The following is a 16,775-nucleotide window of genomic DNA, read 5'->3' on the forward strand; positions in this document are numbered from 1 at the left end:
TTTATCGTTTTAACACTGTTCATTTCTCATTGAAACCTAAGAGGCAGCTTTTGCTGTTAATTTTTGATAATCAATTATATGTTTTTCTGCAGTCATATTTTGGAAATGCCTCGCGTGTCAAAATCCTGATTGAACTTGTAAAGGAAACAAGGTACACATGTTTTCTGTATATTCTCATTAGCTTCTGGAGTGTAACCAGTTAATTAGATCCTGCACCTTCTTCTTGTTTGCGAAACCGAGAGACGTGAACTTTTATAGGATCTCCTTTTCAGGTAATTTGCTAGGTAGGAAATGATAGCAATGTGGTGTCGGGCATTAACATGCATCCCCTCCTGTTTGGCACTCATTCACGAAGTCAGACACCTGCAACCAAGACGCTATATATGTACACACGTAGGAACCATTTCCTATGCAAAAGGTCAAGACTGTCACTAAAGTACAGTCTTTTATCAATTTCTAGCTGCGGGACTGCAGCTCAACAAATCATCATGTCTCTCTGTTAGTCCGTTAGTTAGTAACAACGTTGACACTGTCTATTACTCCTACATATTTTGACCAATTTCAACCAGACTTCGTCAAAAGTATCAGTAGCCCACCCCCAACATGTCCCATGACCAAACTGGTTTTTTTTTACTCAAAAAATTACTCCTTCCAGAAATTACAAGGCATAATCACGTGACTCATGCATGAACACGAATTCGTTGGCCCGCAGCTTGCGAGATACCGGTATTTCCAATCAAGCTTGTTACAGTAAAATGCACATGTACTGATGCAAAAGCAAAGTGGATGAATGATTACATTTGTACGGCAATGTCTTAGATCTGCTTGAACTCAAAAGAAACACTTGTTAACAACAAAAAACATTTGGGCCACTTTTTCAGAAAATTTACCCACTTTGCCCCCTTCCCGGGTCCAATAGCTGGATACACCAAATGTTGCCAAAAATGTATTCAATATTTATCTACATCATGGGTGCTGTCAATGTTGAAAGCATATCTAGTGTAATAAGTTCCCTTTTTAACTGGCGTGATGCTTGATAAATCTTCATGGTTTGACATACGAAAAAAAATTGGCAGAGATATGAAAAGTGTCAAATTAAGGTTCTGGGCTCCGTGCGCGAGGAATTAAGAGCCCTCTATCTGTGACACACTGTGTGCACGTACAGCACAAAAAGGGACCTTTAAAAATTCTGAATGTGCACTTAGTCAGGAGTTTGGAAATGCGTTTGAATGTCTCTCCCAGTGGTCTCCCCAACTCTCCCTTTGTAACCGTTGAGGGGGTACTTGTGCACGGACCCCATACAGCATGGTATGACTATCATGTCACAACTAGTCAGTGTAACCCATGGGACTTGTTGTTTGAAAACTACATCAAGGCTTCCCTGAAGGGATTAATTGATCAGTTATCATCCAACTTTCATGACAGATGATTGGTACGGATTTCCCCAAGGGTGTTATTCGTAATGATGGAATTTTGCTAATCTGTTTCGAATAATTACCCAGTGGAAGTCAACTTAATGCCTACATGATATCTATAAGCTTGTGGAAATAAATAATTACATTAGTTTTTTTTTCAGCAAGCAGGGTAATAGAAGTTTCCTTTAATTGACCTTGACAGATGGGGGATTAAACTTGAATGATAAATTGTTAGCGACACTTTCATGTTGTTGATTAAAATGTTCGTAGAAATAAAAGTAACCAGGTCATCTTTTGCATCTGGAAGTGAGTCAGACTGAAACATGGCATTCATTAATAACAAGTCTTGTGATGAACTGTGAAGGAGTTATTTCAAAACCGTTCTGACGGCTGGAAAAACATTTCAGACCTTTGTGGTAGAAAACTTGTAGATAACATCAATTAGTTTGAGAAAAACGAGTGCTAGTGCTACTCAAGGTTAGCTTTCATTAAGAAAGGTCATTTACTTCAAGTGCGTTGGGTCGGGTTGGGGAATAACAAAATTGAAACAAAATCAAAGTACTTTTTTCGGAAGTGTAGGCCTACCAAAAAAGCCCCAAAAGTTAAGCCAGTTCAAGGGCAGGCTGACCTGAGAGTATTTGTGCCCTGTGTGTATGCCCCCCCCCCCCCCCCCCCCCCCCCCCCCCCCACTGGCTACTTCTAATGCAAGCAAGCAAGGTACACACCCACCCACAAAACACTCCCAGTTGGGGGTGTCAGGATTACCCCAAACTTGCACAAATTTAGGTTTTGGGCACAAGGTGATGAAATGTACGTAAGGGCCACTCTGTGCTGTCAGCACTGGCCTGTAGTAAATAGAGTTTGAAAAATTAGTGCAGCGTCCTCTAACCGCAAGTTCTGGCAGAACACTGCAGTTTGTGCTGTTACAGTGGCCGTCAATTTCAATGGTTCTACTATGGAAAAAAAAGACTTATCAAAAAGTAGGGGGTTTGTTTTGTTTGGCATATGCATTGCAAGCTATAATATTGTTATGACCACCAACTAATCTTGACTGGCACTATGACCACGGACTGAAAAAAAATAGGCATCTTTTGCCTACTTCTCTCCCTAATTTCCAAACGTCTGGTTTCATCAGTGCTATCCATGGTGGATAGATGCTGAAGACAAAATTGACCAATAATTTAGAAATAAGGACTGACAACTGAGGAAGCCACTTGTACTCAAATTCACAGTGTGGGTGATAAACATTGAAAAAAATAGCCACATTTCCTCATATGTTTTATGTGATGCAGGAAACTGTCTTATGAAACGTTTTTGTTTTTCAGAGAGTGACTAGAATTGTCTTCGTATGTCATTCTGCATGTTTTTATTTTCTGCACTAGAGTTGTTAATGCTTAAATACCCCTCTCTGTGATAAGTAATTCACTTTATGTATACACCAATCCGGGCACACTGTTAATTCTATCACGAAGGCCCCCTTCAATGGCGAAAGCATTGTGTTAGCTATTGTTCAGATAATCCTTCACGGGGCAGTTGCTTTGTACAACAGCGTGTACATTGCTTTCTCCATTGAATGGGGCCTTGTGAGATCACGTGTCCAGACTCAAGGGATTGGGATCATACCTTTGCAAGCCTTGCGATGCGTGACGGGCTTGGCTTCGTCTCTGTAGAACCCCTCCTTGCAGTAGTGGCAGTAGCGTCCCGCCGTGTTGTGCCTGCAGTTCAGGCAGACCCCGCCGCTCTTGCGTCCAGACAGCTTGTACAGCTCCATGTTGAAGCGGCACTTGCGAGCGTGCAGGTTGCAGTTGCAGGCTGTATATGCATGGAAACATGATAAAAAATTCAATTATGGCTGATTTAATGCATTTTCACGATGTTCTCCTCAGAAGTACTCAAGCCATAGTCAAGTCAATCACAAGTCAATCTCAACTTTCAATCCCCAGTCATCAGGTCATGAATATGGACCGAAAAAGAATGCGTCAGACTGGATGACTTGTGATTGACTTTCTGAGGCCTAACTACAACTATGACAAACATGGCGCACAAATGTCTGTCTCTTTCTCTTTGCCACTGATGCAAGGCACTTGTACACAAAGTCACAAAGGCTAAATGTAAAAAGATTTTAATGTTTTTTTTGACACTTTGTAGAAATTGTTGAAAAAAGTGTTTCTTTCTACTTTAATTTAATCGTAAAAACTTAAGAAAACAACAGTGGGGTATCAATTGTATTTTTGGAACCTCAAATAATCACACACTGGTGATTTTATTGGAGCAAATTATATTCACGGCATGTTTGACTTGTCCAACCAGGCAAAGGAAATTTGAAGGCACAGTCGAGTGGGATCATGTTGCGCTGTAATGTGAATAGGAAATCGTCACGGTGTGATTTTCACAGAAAGAGAAATTGTTCAATTTGAAATGCGTTTTGGAAGAGTTGAGTCATTTTCCCATATGAATCGGAGACCATTACAACTTGAAGTGTATTTAACAATATTTGAACTTTCCATCTTACTCCTTTTTTTAAATGCATTTTATTTACGTGCCTACTTTTCAAAGTACACATTTATAGTCTGTTGCCTTTCCTTAACAAAATATTATCATTTTTCCAACCAAACAAAAACATCAAAATTGGCTGCTGAAAAACAATAAAAGCATGTATGTTAAATACATTTCACACCCTCACTCGTACCAAAACTTTTGGGGCACTACCCTCTTCAGCATATCCCATAGTTTGTTCGGATAAGACTTGGAAATCAGCTTACGTAAATTTGCCAATACTTATTCTTTTTATATTTTTGCAGTCACGCAAATACTTTTCCTGAGGATTTTTGTAACTGCAAAAGTACCAGATTATTTCAGATTATAACACTTTATGCTCTTATTTGTCAGCTTTAGTTCCTCTTGAGTGCTACTAATCCAAACGGACACTGCGAAGGGGTAAATCTGGGTATAGATTCCTGAAGTAAGAATTCAAATGTACTCCAGGGAATAAACTTGAAGAGAACGCTAGCTGCTCTACTCTAAGACCCTCACAGAGACAGCTAAATGTCTGTCCTTTTCTGGATAAGATACAATAATAACAGCGTCTCAATCCAACAAGCCTTTCAACTGCATCCCTATAAAGGAGCCCTTGTCTTTCTTTGCAGTCCAGTCTAAATCCAAAAAGTGTTTCAAGCTAACAATGTCCGTGAAGGGAAGGGAAAACGAAACAAACTACCCCGCTGCACTTTTTAGCGGCAGTGAGCTCAGTCGTTGGGAGGATTAGGCCGGGGAGGGTCGAGTTACCATCGCCCTGAGGTATCTTCGTTTCTCCTTCTATTGAAGAGGGACGGGATTTAAAATAAGAGAGTTTGATGTTTCATTCCTGAGAAAAGGAAAAGTTCTCTGACACTTTCCTTAAATCTCAGGTTGTGGTTCTGCTGCATGGGTGTTGCTTTGTTTTGACAGAGTATGGGGTACATTTTTGGTGTACTACTCCCTTTTCGTGGGCTGTGTGGGGATTGTTTTCCAAACTTTGGTTCTGGAGGGTTGTCTGAAGGTAACTGAATCACACGCCAAGTGTGAGTGACTGGCAGGGCTCGAAAAAAGCAGGTGTCACTTCAGTACCACATTACATGTATTTTCAAATGTTGTGTCAGCTAAGGCCATGATGTAGTTGAAATGTTTCTCACAGTATAAATTCTGACCCACAGTTGTCTTGAAAATGAATTTTCAGTCTGTTTTGTGAATAAGTTTCAACATTATATATATACATCTTAGTATGCATTCTTACTTCATTCTTTGTCCACGAAATTAGATACATGTAAAATTTCCAACTGGGCTCAAGCCAAGAATAATTCCAAATCTATGGAAACATCTACAATACGGAAAAGAAACCCATCAGATATTAATCTGTTGGTCACGATGGTCTTTCAAGCCCTGACTAAGCATATAGTTTGTGGCTCATCATCGCCTTTGCAGAAAAAAAGAAAATGACGGTCTGTCTTTTCAAAAACTCGGAAGTGGCACTCCTGTATTCATAGGCCATTTCATTTGTTTGAACTTAATTTCTTGAGTAAGTGCAAGTGGGTGGTCGATTGGGTGGTTGGATAGGCTTATGCAATTTGCTCTCAAGACTTGATTGAAGGGGGTCACTTAATGATATGAGTGGGTGCTTTCTACAACATGCAGGTGGTATGAAGCATTTCAGTTGATGCTTCCGCAAACAGTTTGTGGATGTGGTCCCCACTTTCTTTTTGTCAAGCCACTCAAGTGTAAGGCACACACAAAATTCCTGGGAAGTTTTTTTGATGATCTCGGGAAAGTTGCTCCCCTCTTCAAACCAACGCTCCTCTCCGCAAACAACGAGGAGACAAAAAAGGAGAGGGAAGTATTTGTCATCACCGCGGCGCTGAGAAAACAATGGCTCTTCAGGTGTTTCGAGAAAAGGGATTTAAGAAAGAATGTTAACCGTGTTGTATTGTGGCTGGAGTGAGTTTGGGGGGGGGGGGGGGTGATGATGATGAATCAACGAACAAGACGCATTACGCATACTGACGGCAATAACTGGCAGGTGTGATATTTGAGTGTTTGGTGTGAATCGTAGAATGGCTAATGGAGGACGATAGGCCTCTTAATGAGTACACTGCAAAAAGATTTTGCTGCTTGCAAACATCGGCAATGTATCAAGTTGGCCTCTCGGTGGATTGTACAGCTTCTGTGCGTCTTATGGCGTGAAAGCAATCAATCCTTGATGCAAATGAAACCAAATCCTAACTCAAGCCAATTCAAACTTCTTCTTTGTATCACATATTGTATAATTAACTATTGATGTTGGGTATGACAATTCTCAACCCCAGAGGGAAGCATGACAGCTTAGCTAAGGGTGCCATGCATTTGCCCCACAAAATATATCTCTGGTTGTGCTGTACTGTATATATTCAACTTGAGGTCCACAGGAATAGAGAGCAATTCCACTATTTCCACTTGAATAATATACATGTACATGAATGATGTCCAAGACAATCACATTGATCCAAGACAATCACATTGATCAAGTAGATGTCTTCAGCTACAAGAACAGTGGTTAAGCAAAAATGCTGAGAACTAACACAAGCAACATACATAGCATGGCATTATAATTGGTCGGTAGCCTCTTTTGATTAGGTACATATTTCTGTCTTCAGCGAATTCCTGATCCTTTGCTTGGCAGTTCCGAAAATTCAATTCTTGCATTGGCACCTATATACATATTACTGAGAAGTTGACTCGTAGGGCCTACATGTATTCTGCCAATGTGTGCACTTCAATATCAATTCAAGTGCCATTACAACATAATCTCTGGCATATGGAATGAACATCAAAGTAGCACGGCCCCTGGCTGTGTGGTCTGCTCCAGATATGCTGATCACTGTGGCACTTGGCACTGACTTGGGAGATATGATACGGCACTGGCAAATTATATCAAACCCACAGCATTGAAGATAACAGACACACAGGCCCTACCGCCTAAGATGTGTTTGCTAGGTCTTCAACCTCAATATTTGATGTCATCTGATCTTTGTTTTATCTGAGGGTGCGATATGATAACATTATCTAGCCTAATCACACTAATGTGTGGATGTTATTGAGTAATCTGAACCTCTTGCAGTTGCACCTTGGGATATTAAGCTAGAAATAACATCCACACCTTTTAAATTAATGTCACTTTCATTCATTAGACTATACTAGTGACCACATTAAGGTGGGCTACAAAGTATTGAAAAAAATATGGCTATTGTTGCAGGTGTTTTTGAGTAGATAGATAATTTAGAGAAACACCATTGGGCTAACAGTAACACCATGCATCCGAATTCGCAAACTTGAAGCACATGGCAACCTCTTTCTTTAGCCATTGTACAGAACATGGAGCTTGCTCATTTCTCCGTTTTCTTCTGCAGGAATAAATGCATAATAGCAACTCTTACATTCAGTCTCTGTACAGACAAGCAGATATTGCTCATTCATGCGTCCCTTCTCTACCAACCACCCTTGTTCAGAGGCTACTGTTTGGGGATATCAGTAACCTTTTAAATTGGGGCCAATTTGATGGCCAGCGATACTAATTGGGTTTTCACACCCAAGGTCCAAGGAGCAAGTGTCAATCAAAGATAACATGATAGACTGTAGGCAAGTCAAACTTGTGCCAGACAGACAGCATTTCATAAGCCAGGCTAGGCATGATCAAGTTAATGTTAATTGACCAGTTTACAGCCTTCCCCCAGTCCACAGGTGTGCCTTTTGTGTTGTCCCTGTGGTCAAACCCTCCATTCACATGACTCTACCCATAAAAACCACACAATAACCTAATTGGAATCAAGATCATGTCTGGGATGGGCCCATGTCAGTCCTGATACACAGCTGGATAATTGGGTGTGAAAAACCAGCAGCTCAAGCCACACTTGAGGTGGGCCCAACTGGTTGCTAAATAGTCTAGTCAGCCTACTTAACTGTAACACCTTGGACACAGCACACCTGGACATGTACAGTTAGGTTCTTGCTGAATACCAAATAAGCATGAAACAATATTGATCTATAGCAGTACAGTTCCAACAGATCTTTCAAGCAAACAGTCATATTCAGCTAGGCCAATTTACTTGGAAGCCGAGAGAATCCTAGAGAGAGATGGCTAAAGAAATGTTCAGTTTAAAAAGTGGGAGGAAAACCCAAGACTTATTTTCCAGAATAACCAATGGAATCAGGTAGAGAATGAAAACCCAATCCAGTGTCTGCCTGGGTGGGATTCGAACCCAGGTCACGAGGTGCAAGGCAAGGAAAGTACCATGCCAACTCAACTCCCCACTCTCCATCTTACAGTAACAAGATTAGCTTGGTCAAGGTTTCGTCAAAAAATTTCTAAACATTTGAGCTCAGGAACTGTAAAGACCAAGACTGTCCATAATAATTTTGAGGGAAATAATGGGGGAGGGGGGGGGGGGGGGGCATGGCGTACATTCTGTGACCATTCAATTACCAGATGCCCATTTTGTATTTCCATTTTTACCATCAAAAGGCCTTCGACGTCAAGTCTGCAGCAGGAGCATAGCAGGTAGCATAGGAAGATATGCCAAGGTGAAAATTGACCGGCAGGAAGCCACTAATTCAGGGCCAATACCTTGCAACACTGTGGGATGTAACAAAATGGAAAGTTCTAGATCCACAAAATTAGGCTAGCTGTCAATGGTAGAACTAGATGCATATATTTTGGTCAGAATGACTTCTGGTGAAAAATGACAGAAAAGTATGTATGGCCCCTTCACACAACATGGCTCTGTAACTATGAGATACTATGCTTGTGATTTTGCTCAGAGTGCTGGTAAAGAATTCTTTACACACACAAAAATTCCAATCAGCTGTTATGAATTTCAAAGCTTAAGTTTACAATTACTTCACCTGTGACAATTGCTTTTTGCCAATCCAATATTCAGTCAGCCATTTAACAACCATTTCATCTTCAAAGTGGCACTTTTCGGTGGTAGGATAATTGGCAGTAAGCATGACTGGAACCCCGTGTGGTGCACTAACCCAAACCATGTGTGGCGGTGTTATGGCACCATGCCGCCTCACCTTCGAATCCACCCCTACCCTATGGATTCTAAGCCTGATAAGATTTCCCTAAACTGTTTCAATTGTGACCAGGGAATCGGTTAGACATTCCTATGGTGGTCAGGGGATAGCCTTCCGAGTCTACTTCAAGGATCTGGACCACTTTGTTGAAGTGGATTTCCCGCATTGGCGAGGCGAACACTTGAAAAACAAAGAACTTTCTTTGATCCTTCTGGAATAAGGGGAATGATGAGCCCCTAGATAAATAGGTTTAATTCCTTTCTTGGGTTGGAATTTGTCAATTTTCAAGATGATTTCACACCGGGAGATATTGAATACTGATAAGAGATAAGGTGCTTAGCTGCCAAATCAAGCGTAGACCTCTAAGCATGATGTAATTCCATGGAAAAGGATGGTTTGCGGGCGGATCATCAAATTCCGAATGCCATGAGTAATCATGCCCATCAGCTCACGGATGTCTTCGAAGTTAACAAGAAAGACAAGACCTTTTCTGATTATACTCTCAAAACCGCTGTGCCTTTCTTCCCACAGGCCCTCCCCTAGGCGGGAGAAACACAATGCATCAGCACTTGAGATCTCATGAACGACGAAAGAGAAATACCGGTTTCTATTCTAATCCTTCCAAGTCTTGTCCGATTTTTATTGCCCCTCTCACATCCGCTAGATCCTTTGATAAAAAAACATCACTCAGCATCTACAGTCACTCCAAGGAATTCCTGTGAGAAAATGTGGGGTCACAGAGCTTTATTACTCAGGGACAATTAAGCAGCATTAGAATTCAAGCGACTGTTTGCTTATTCACAGAGGTTTTTACTCTAAGTCGGTCATTATCCGACTTAATCGAGCAAGAGGCATATGAAAGCTAACTCGGGCAATCAATTTTAATCGCTTCGGAAGTGAGAATCTGTAGCACTATAAGTAACACATTCCACCAAATACTTAAATACTTGGGTGGTTGTATTTTTTTTGCCAGTGGATTTGTCACCACGCCTACATCATCCCAGAAGTAGTATAAAGACCTACAGGAAAAGCCAAAGACTGTGGCTTCCATTGCAAAATTGGACATCAAACTTTTAAGTCATGCAGTCAAACAAGGGTTGTTTGGGAACATTAGACCTAATCCAAAATATCAAATCCAATTTTTCTTAATTTTGATGTAACTGTGTCCAGATATGCTCCATAAGAAACTAGAAAATGATCAAGATCAATAAGAGTTTTCACAAGAAATGGGGGGAAAAACATCAAATTCTAGATTTTTTAAAACTTCTGTTAGGATAAGCCTGTGTTCAGAATCTCTGGGTAGCCTACTTGAACGGGATATACCAAGTGTTTAAAAATTTGAATCATACAATTTTCAATTTAGGTTTCTGTTCAATTTGAATCTGATGCCTTGCTGTCTAAGCCAAATGTCCAATATAATTGGAAAATAACAAGTTGAGCTGTTTCAAAAATATTTTGAAATATTTTGAAGTTATTATGAGGGTGAATGCCCCCATCCAAGCAACCGCTGGAGGTTGGTAAGCCCTTTTTGTAATCAACAGAGGAACTGAGCTATGTATCATTTGTCGGGTGGAAAGGAATTTCGGAAGCAACGATATAAACACATCAAATGAGGCTAAATAGGGTGCCATGGATTTGGGATTTAAGTTGTCACATCCAATCGACTGACAGTTCCTCACTCCTCACTGGCGCTGGTGATGTGTATCAAAGTCTCTGATGAGCACTTAATCCACAAGGGGTGTTTGTGGGCCGTGCAGCAGGGGTACCATTGTAACCCCAAATCGTTTTCCAACCCCTTTGGTCAGTTTGTGCATGGTGTGGGATAAATACAGGGTTTTTTTATACAAACCGGAACACAAATGCTCACTGCCCAGCGAGGTAACAGGTTGAAGCCTCCCGGATTCCATATACATGTAATTAGCGGAGGCGTCAACAGAAAACGCTTGTCAATTCGGCTTACACAAAGCCGGCTCGGGATGAGGCTGCGAGACACAGATTGGACAGAGTTAGCGGACAGCTCCTTGAATAGGGACAAAACCCCGCAGGGGTCACAAAGTGACCATGTCCCGGTAGTCATTGTTCGCTGGTTCCCCTGTTGACAATCGCTCCTTGGCTTACAAGGCTGATGGTGTGGGTGGGCGACAATGGGTGACAATGGGTGACACAGGGGGGCAATACAAGCACCCCACATTCAGACACCCATAAGACCCAGTGATCCTCAAGTGCCAATTGACAATTTTTTTTCCTCATCACCTTTTCTGTGTGAACTCGAATGAATGATAGCTAATGAATAGATATCCTTCTTTCCAGACATACCAGTGTTCATAATAAGGATAAAATGAAAGGTCCCTCATATTTTTTATTCAATTTGATTCTTAAATGGCCTGCCAGATGCAAAAAGTCGACACAGAAAATGCTCCAACAATATGTACCAGTTTTGAGTTGTCACTCGCAGTGTCAAATTCCTTCAGTGTGTTAGAATTCACAGTACAAAATTTGACATAGCATCCACGTTTTATATAATAACCCATAAAAAAAATGTTTGATCTCTTTAAGGGCAGATCTAGGGAGGTTACTGCCGGGGGCGGAGAGTGTGCAGGGGGGGGGGGTGCATACACCCCTCCACACCCCTGGATCCGCCGTAGTTTCACCCTCTGCATTTGTACCTGTACAGATCAGTTAAACCACATACAATTCCCATAATATACTGAATAAAAAAAAGAACAAAATGGGTGGGTACAACTTTCTGTCCTATCTCCTTAAGCAAGTCCTCAACACTGCCTCCTTTCATTAAGCCAGATTGTTGACTCAAAGCGGACAAGCCCAGAATATCAAACAGCTCACTTCCCAGCACTTTCTACCCCTCCCCAGATAGCTTACTTAAGGCCCTGGAAATGGACCACAATGTCGTTGACGAGTATGCACACACCCAGACACAAAGTCAAAAGTGCAAGACCTTCAAATGACACTGTGAGCACCCAAAATGATTGAAATCCTGAAGTTTGGGGCAAATTGCCTGAAATGTGCAAGTATTGGGTGAAATACAACAAACTTGTTGTGAAGCACTGATATACTAAAAAGTTAATTAGACTTTTAGACTTACGCCTAGAAGAAAAGATTTCAGACATTAGGGGGCTGGGGGCTTACTGGCAAATGTATGTAAAAAGGTAGACACTAATCCAAACTTAAAATCTGTGAGATCCCACCACTCCTAACTACAAACATGACGTGTACATGCAAATTGCAAGAGACTGTATGACATTTCAAATAGCCAATGTCAGTGTTTATGCAGGTCTCTTGATCCCCAAGAAATTACTTTGACACAGTCTAGACACAAACACAGCCAAAGTGTAATCACTAATCTCCAGGTTATCAAAACTGACAGCATGGCAGTTACACAACCATAAACTTTACAGTGCTTTTTGTGTTGATGCCCAAGCTAAGGAAGCAACACCATTTTTAATCACCCAGCTGTCCATAACCATCAGCAAGCTCCTTAAATCAATTATTACATTTCCTTAACCTGAGTTCCTAATTAATTTACAGCAAAAGATCATTTTCGCACATTATGTAAAACGACAACCATGGAAATCCTTTAATCAATCAAAACATACATATCTTAATCCATCATACTTTTTATGACGCAGTCAAAAAACTGCAGACCGGTGTATTCTCCCAGGTATAGGCCTACTGCTGAAGGAACTTGAGATTTTAAGAAGGCACCTTGGAAGAAACGATACTCCAAGGAATAAATTGGGGGAGGTGTTACACGTTAGCTGCATATCTGATCAAGTGCAGTTCTGGTGATGCATATCCTGCAATTTGTTTTTCCTGTCACTCTTGAGATGTGTGAAGCGTGCCAACAATCAAACCAATACTCCCCTCCCCCCCCCCCACTTCCCCCTTCACTTGACACGAAGTACTCATCTCCGGGATTAAGTTATTAATACCGAGCCGCCTGCGGCCTAGATTTTGTTATTTATCACACGCAGGGAAATCTATACGTATTTCTCGTATCAGTTCTGCGTAATTTGACCTTAATAGCGAGACCAGTGTGAAATAAGAGTCTTACGCAAGGGATGCTACCCCTTCACCTGGAGCAAAATTGGAGGGTTACTAATGGACGAGAGGTTCACTTGTAAAGCGGACACACTTTGAAAATAGTGTGTCCGCGAGATACATATCTGGGATGACATTTAAGAGCACTGTAGCAAAAAGTTCCTCTCAAGGGGGAGGGGGGTGATTTAACTGGGTGGGGTATAGCTCAGTTAAAAGACTTTTTGGTAAACATGTAGGCCTACTCCCCAATAACACCTTACAATGTTTACAAATAAAGTGAATAAAATAACTTCAATATAGCATTATTATTCTATCAACAATATTTTAGCAATTCCAGATACGATGTAACTTGGTGTGGACAAAATTATCAATGAGGAGTGACATTTCGATAGAAAACATGGAACAATAAAGCCAATGTTTTCAGTGCCACTTCGGTTAAAAATCGTGGTCACCAGATTAATCCACACCAATTCATCCAGCATCCCTCCTCACAAAATGATCATCTCTTTCAGCTTCAAGACCTGAGCACACAAGATAACTTTCTCACAAGAGCCTTTCCAGCCTCACAGCCATCTCCATCACCAAGCCCAAGTGTCCTCTCTAGGTCATGCACAGAATCCAGACTGAGAAAACAAGTCCCTCAGAAAAGTGCTCAATAAGCAGGGTCCCTGCACTATTTCTCTTTCTGGAGAGGAAATCCTCAACTTCTTCTACACTCCACAATGACCTGGCTCAGGAATTTTAAGACTAACCCACTTCAGAGTTTCTAGGCAGCTTGCTTAATTCAATGACAACAAGGATGTGGAGACTGCTGAATCTAACACTCACAAGTAACAGACTCCAACAACTGAGGTACAAAATTTTCCACTTTGTTTTAAACAAAATCCCACAACATTTCACGTTGTTGAATTTCACAATGTTAGGGTTCTTAAGATGTTTAGAGTCTACTGTAGGAGTTTAGGTCAAGGGCGGATTGGGGGGGGGGGGGGGCAAAGGGGGCCATGGCCCCCCCCCCTAAAAAAAAAAACGAATCCATTTTTTAAAAAAAAACGACTTCGCAATAAAGGCAGGCAATGAGTACACCACCATCTTTTCCTCAAAAAACATTGGTTAAAGTGGTCAGAAATTGCCTCAGATCGCACCACAGAGCATCTAGAATCCAAAAATGTTTCGGGCCCTCAAGCGAGCCCCGAACTCCACGCCGTAATTTTTTTGGGACACACTTTTCGGGGACCAAATTTGTTTTTTGCCCCCCCCCCTCCCCCAAATTGTGTTCTGGATCCGCCCTTGGTTTAGGTAGGCACAACCCAGCTCCTTCTGCATGTATTTTCCATGGGACCCGATGACAAAGAATGTACAAGGTACAAAGAATTTGCCATTGGTTCTACACAGTGGACGACTTGGAGCCAAGATGGTTCCCAGACAAAATGCCTTGGGAGTTAGGAGTCAGGGTTAGCCATATCCCTGGGAAAGGTCATACTAAGTACTATTACCTGATGACATTGCATCTTAATTCATGTCTAGGGAACACCTGCATCCCACTTTCCTCCCCATATCTCCATCAACAGCACCATATTGCTCACCAAGGACTTTAAACAGAACCAGAAGTTGCAAAACCTGAAGTTCATGTATGCCTAATGTGCAACATGCTGAGATGAAAACTGAGCCATGCAATGCTAATGCATTTTATAAAATGCACTCATTCTTCATATTTTTAGCAAAAAAGTTTTAGCCGTGGAAATCATCCTAAACAGGTTCCTCTGAAGTGATGGCTTTAATGTTAATCTCAAGGCTAAATAGACAACAAATGTCACAATTTTCAAGTTACATCATATTGATGATAAAAATGGCTTTTCAAGCAAGATGTTTCAGTGTAATTTTGAAATGTCTTACCTTGGTCATGAAAAGCATGGAAACATTTTGAAAATGTTCAAAGACATGCACAAATGTGTGAAGAGCCGAAACATTGTCAAAAAGTACAACTAGAGAAGTTACAAACTCAATAGAGCTAGGGTCAATGTGCAAGTGATTGCCACAAAAAGGAAAGAAGCATTTTTCATCGAGATGGCCTGATCCAAGCACTTTTGAACTTCCCTGTTGCTCTAATCCTGGCCAGATTCCACTCCAACTGCCCACAGTCTCCCCAGGGACAGCCTGCCAAAACATAGCCAAGGTTCCCTCCTCTGTCATCAAGCCACTCTTGACAAAACACCAAAGCTAATCCATCAGAAAGATGGAGCTACCACATAAAAAGAGGGACAAATGCTGGCCACCAGTCTAAATGGCTTTGCAAAGTTAGGGACTTTACAAACTGAGATGTGATTTTGAAGGTTTGGGAAAAACTACAAGTCATCAAAAATTTTGAGAGGAACTGTAGTGTAAATCATGACAAGGCTGAGAAAATTCATTACTGCAAACTCTTGACCCCAAACTCTATAAAGTAAAAATAGCCACATGGGACAGTATACTTCATGCCAAACCCCCCAAAAGTCATCCAGATAACAGAAGTACATGCACAAAAATCACACTTACAGTCTACAAATTGCCTCTAAAAATAAAAACTTTTCAAGGCTAAAATGAAATTTTGTGGGGACCATTGTTTAACATTGTAACAAATTGTACCAAACTGTAAGAAGTACTGGAACACATTGTAATACAAAGACCTAAAAATCAATAAATTATTTTTAAAAAAATTGTAAAACTAAAGCATGGCAAAAATGAGCAACCAGGTCTCATTTCTTGAGGGAAGAAATGCTCTACAGAAATAAATTGAACTCATGAGTGTCATCTTAACTGGGTCAGGAAGTGATGAACTCTGAACAGGATATGAATGATCTTTACATTCTCCATTTAGCATTACGCGTGAGTGAATGAAACAGTGCAGGGCGACCTCTCTGTCTCTGCTGTCCATCAACTACTTTGTACTGCCGTACCGGTACCGCCAGCAGTAGCACTGTAGCACTAGCAGGTCTTGACAAAAACAATTGCCAAATGCCACCAAAATATCTCTTTTTTAACACAAATGATTCACCCTAGTCTGAACTTTAATGAATAGAAAGTAAGTAATTTATTGTAATGAGTGCCGATCTTTTTTTATGAAATGCAGTTGTAATCATTTCAATAAAATTATATCGTCACTCACCTCATGATTCTCACGAAGGGGAATACGGGTTGTTTATACTTTAAATTTTCCTAGCGACTCGGAAAAAATATTGATGATTTTATTAATAACCAGCTACCTTTCAATGAAACCTAATTTTCTTTTAAAAACTTTCAAAAAATAATGATCGCTTTCTTGATATTTTATGTCGACTGAAACTTTAAACTTGATCCAAGATTTTTTATTTATCAGAATAATAAACCATTAGGCGTGAACGAGGACATTCAAAGTGTTGCCATAGTTTTTTTTTTCGAAGTTGAACTTTGTGAATGTCTGGGCGCAACGGGCTAATTTGAGCTTAACTTGGTGACAAAAATATCCAGAAATACGGTCTGAACCTTCACTCTAAACACCAAGACAGAAATATCGTCTTCAATATGCGTCAAGACAGGAAAGTGTCTTCTTCTATTCACCTCGGGGAGACAGAATGGCATTTTGAGAGGTAGGCCTATGTTTCAAATTACGGCGCGGATTTTCCTCGATCCGTCCATCCGTCCAGGCTCCAGGCCTTGTGTTTTGTGTCTTTGCCTTGGGCCTCGTCTTACTCATTTCCCAGA

At 40.9% G+C, this 16,775-nt stretch overlaps 1 protein-coding gene across 3 annotated transcripts in view; it reads right to left on the minus strand.

Moving 5' to 3' along the window:
• Positions 1-16,775, minus strand: part of LOC119734790 (netrin-1-like) — a 73,525-nt gene that overhangs the window by 44,508 nt on the left and 12,242 nt on the right. For all 3 annotated transcript variants that reach the window (XM_038208346.1, XM_038208348.1, XM_038208347.1), the window contains exon 2: positions 3,039-3,227. In XM_038208346.1, coding sequence (XP_038064274.1) covers positions 3,039-3,227 — 189 coding nt within the window. The remainder of the gene's footprint in view (positions 1-3,038; positions 3,228-16,775) is intronic.

This window comes from Patiria miniata, unplaced genomic scaffold (genome assembly GCF_015706575.1).
Source record: "Patiria miniata isolate m_02_andy unplaced genomic scaffold, ASM1570657v1 HiC_scaffold_28, whole genome shotgun sequence".
Lineage (NCBI taxonomy): Eukaryota > Metazoa > Echinodermata > Asteroidea > Valvatida > Asterinidae > Patiria > Patiria miniata.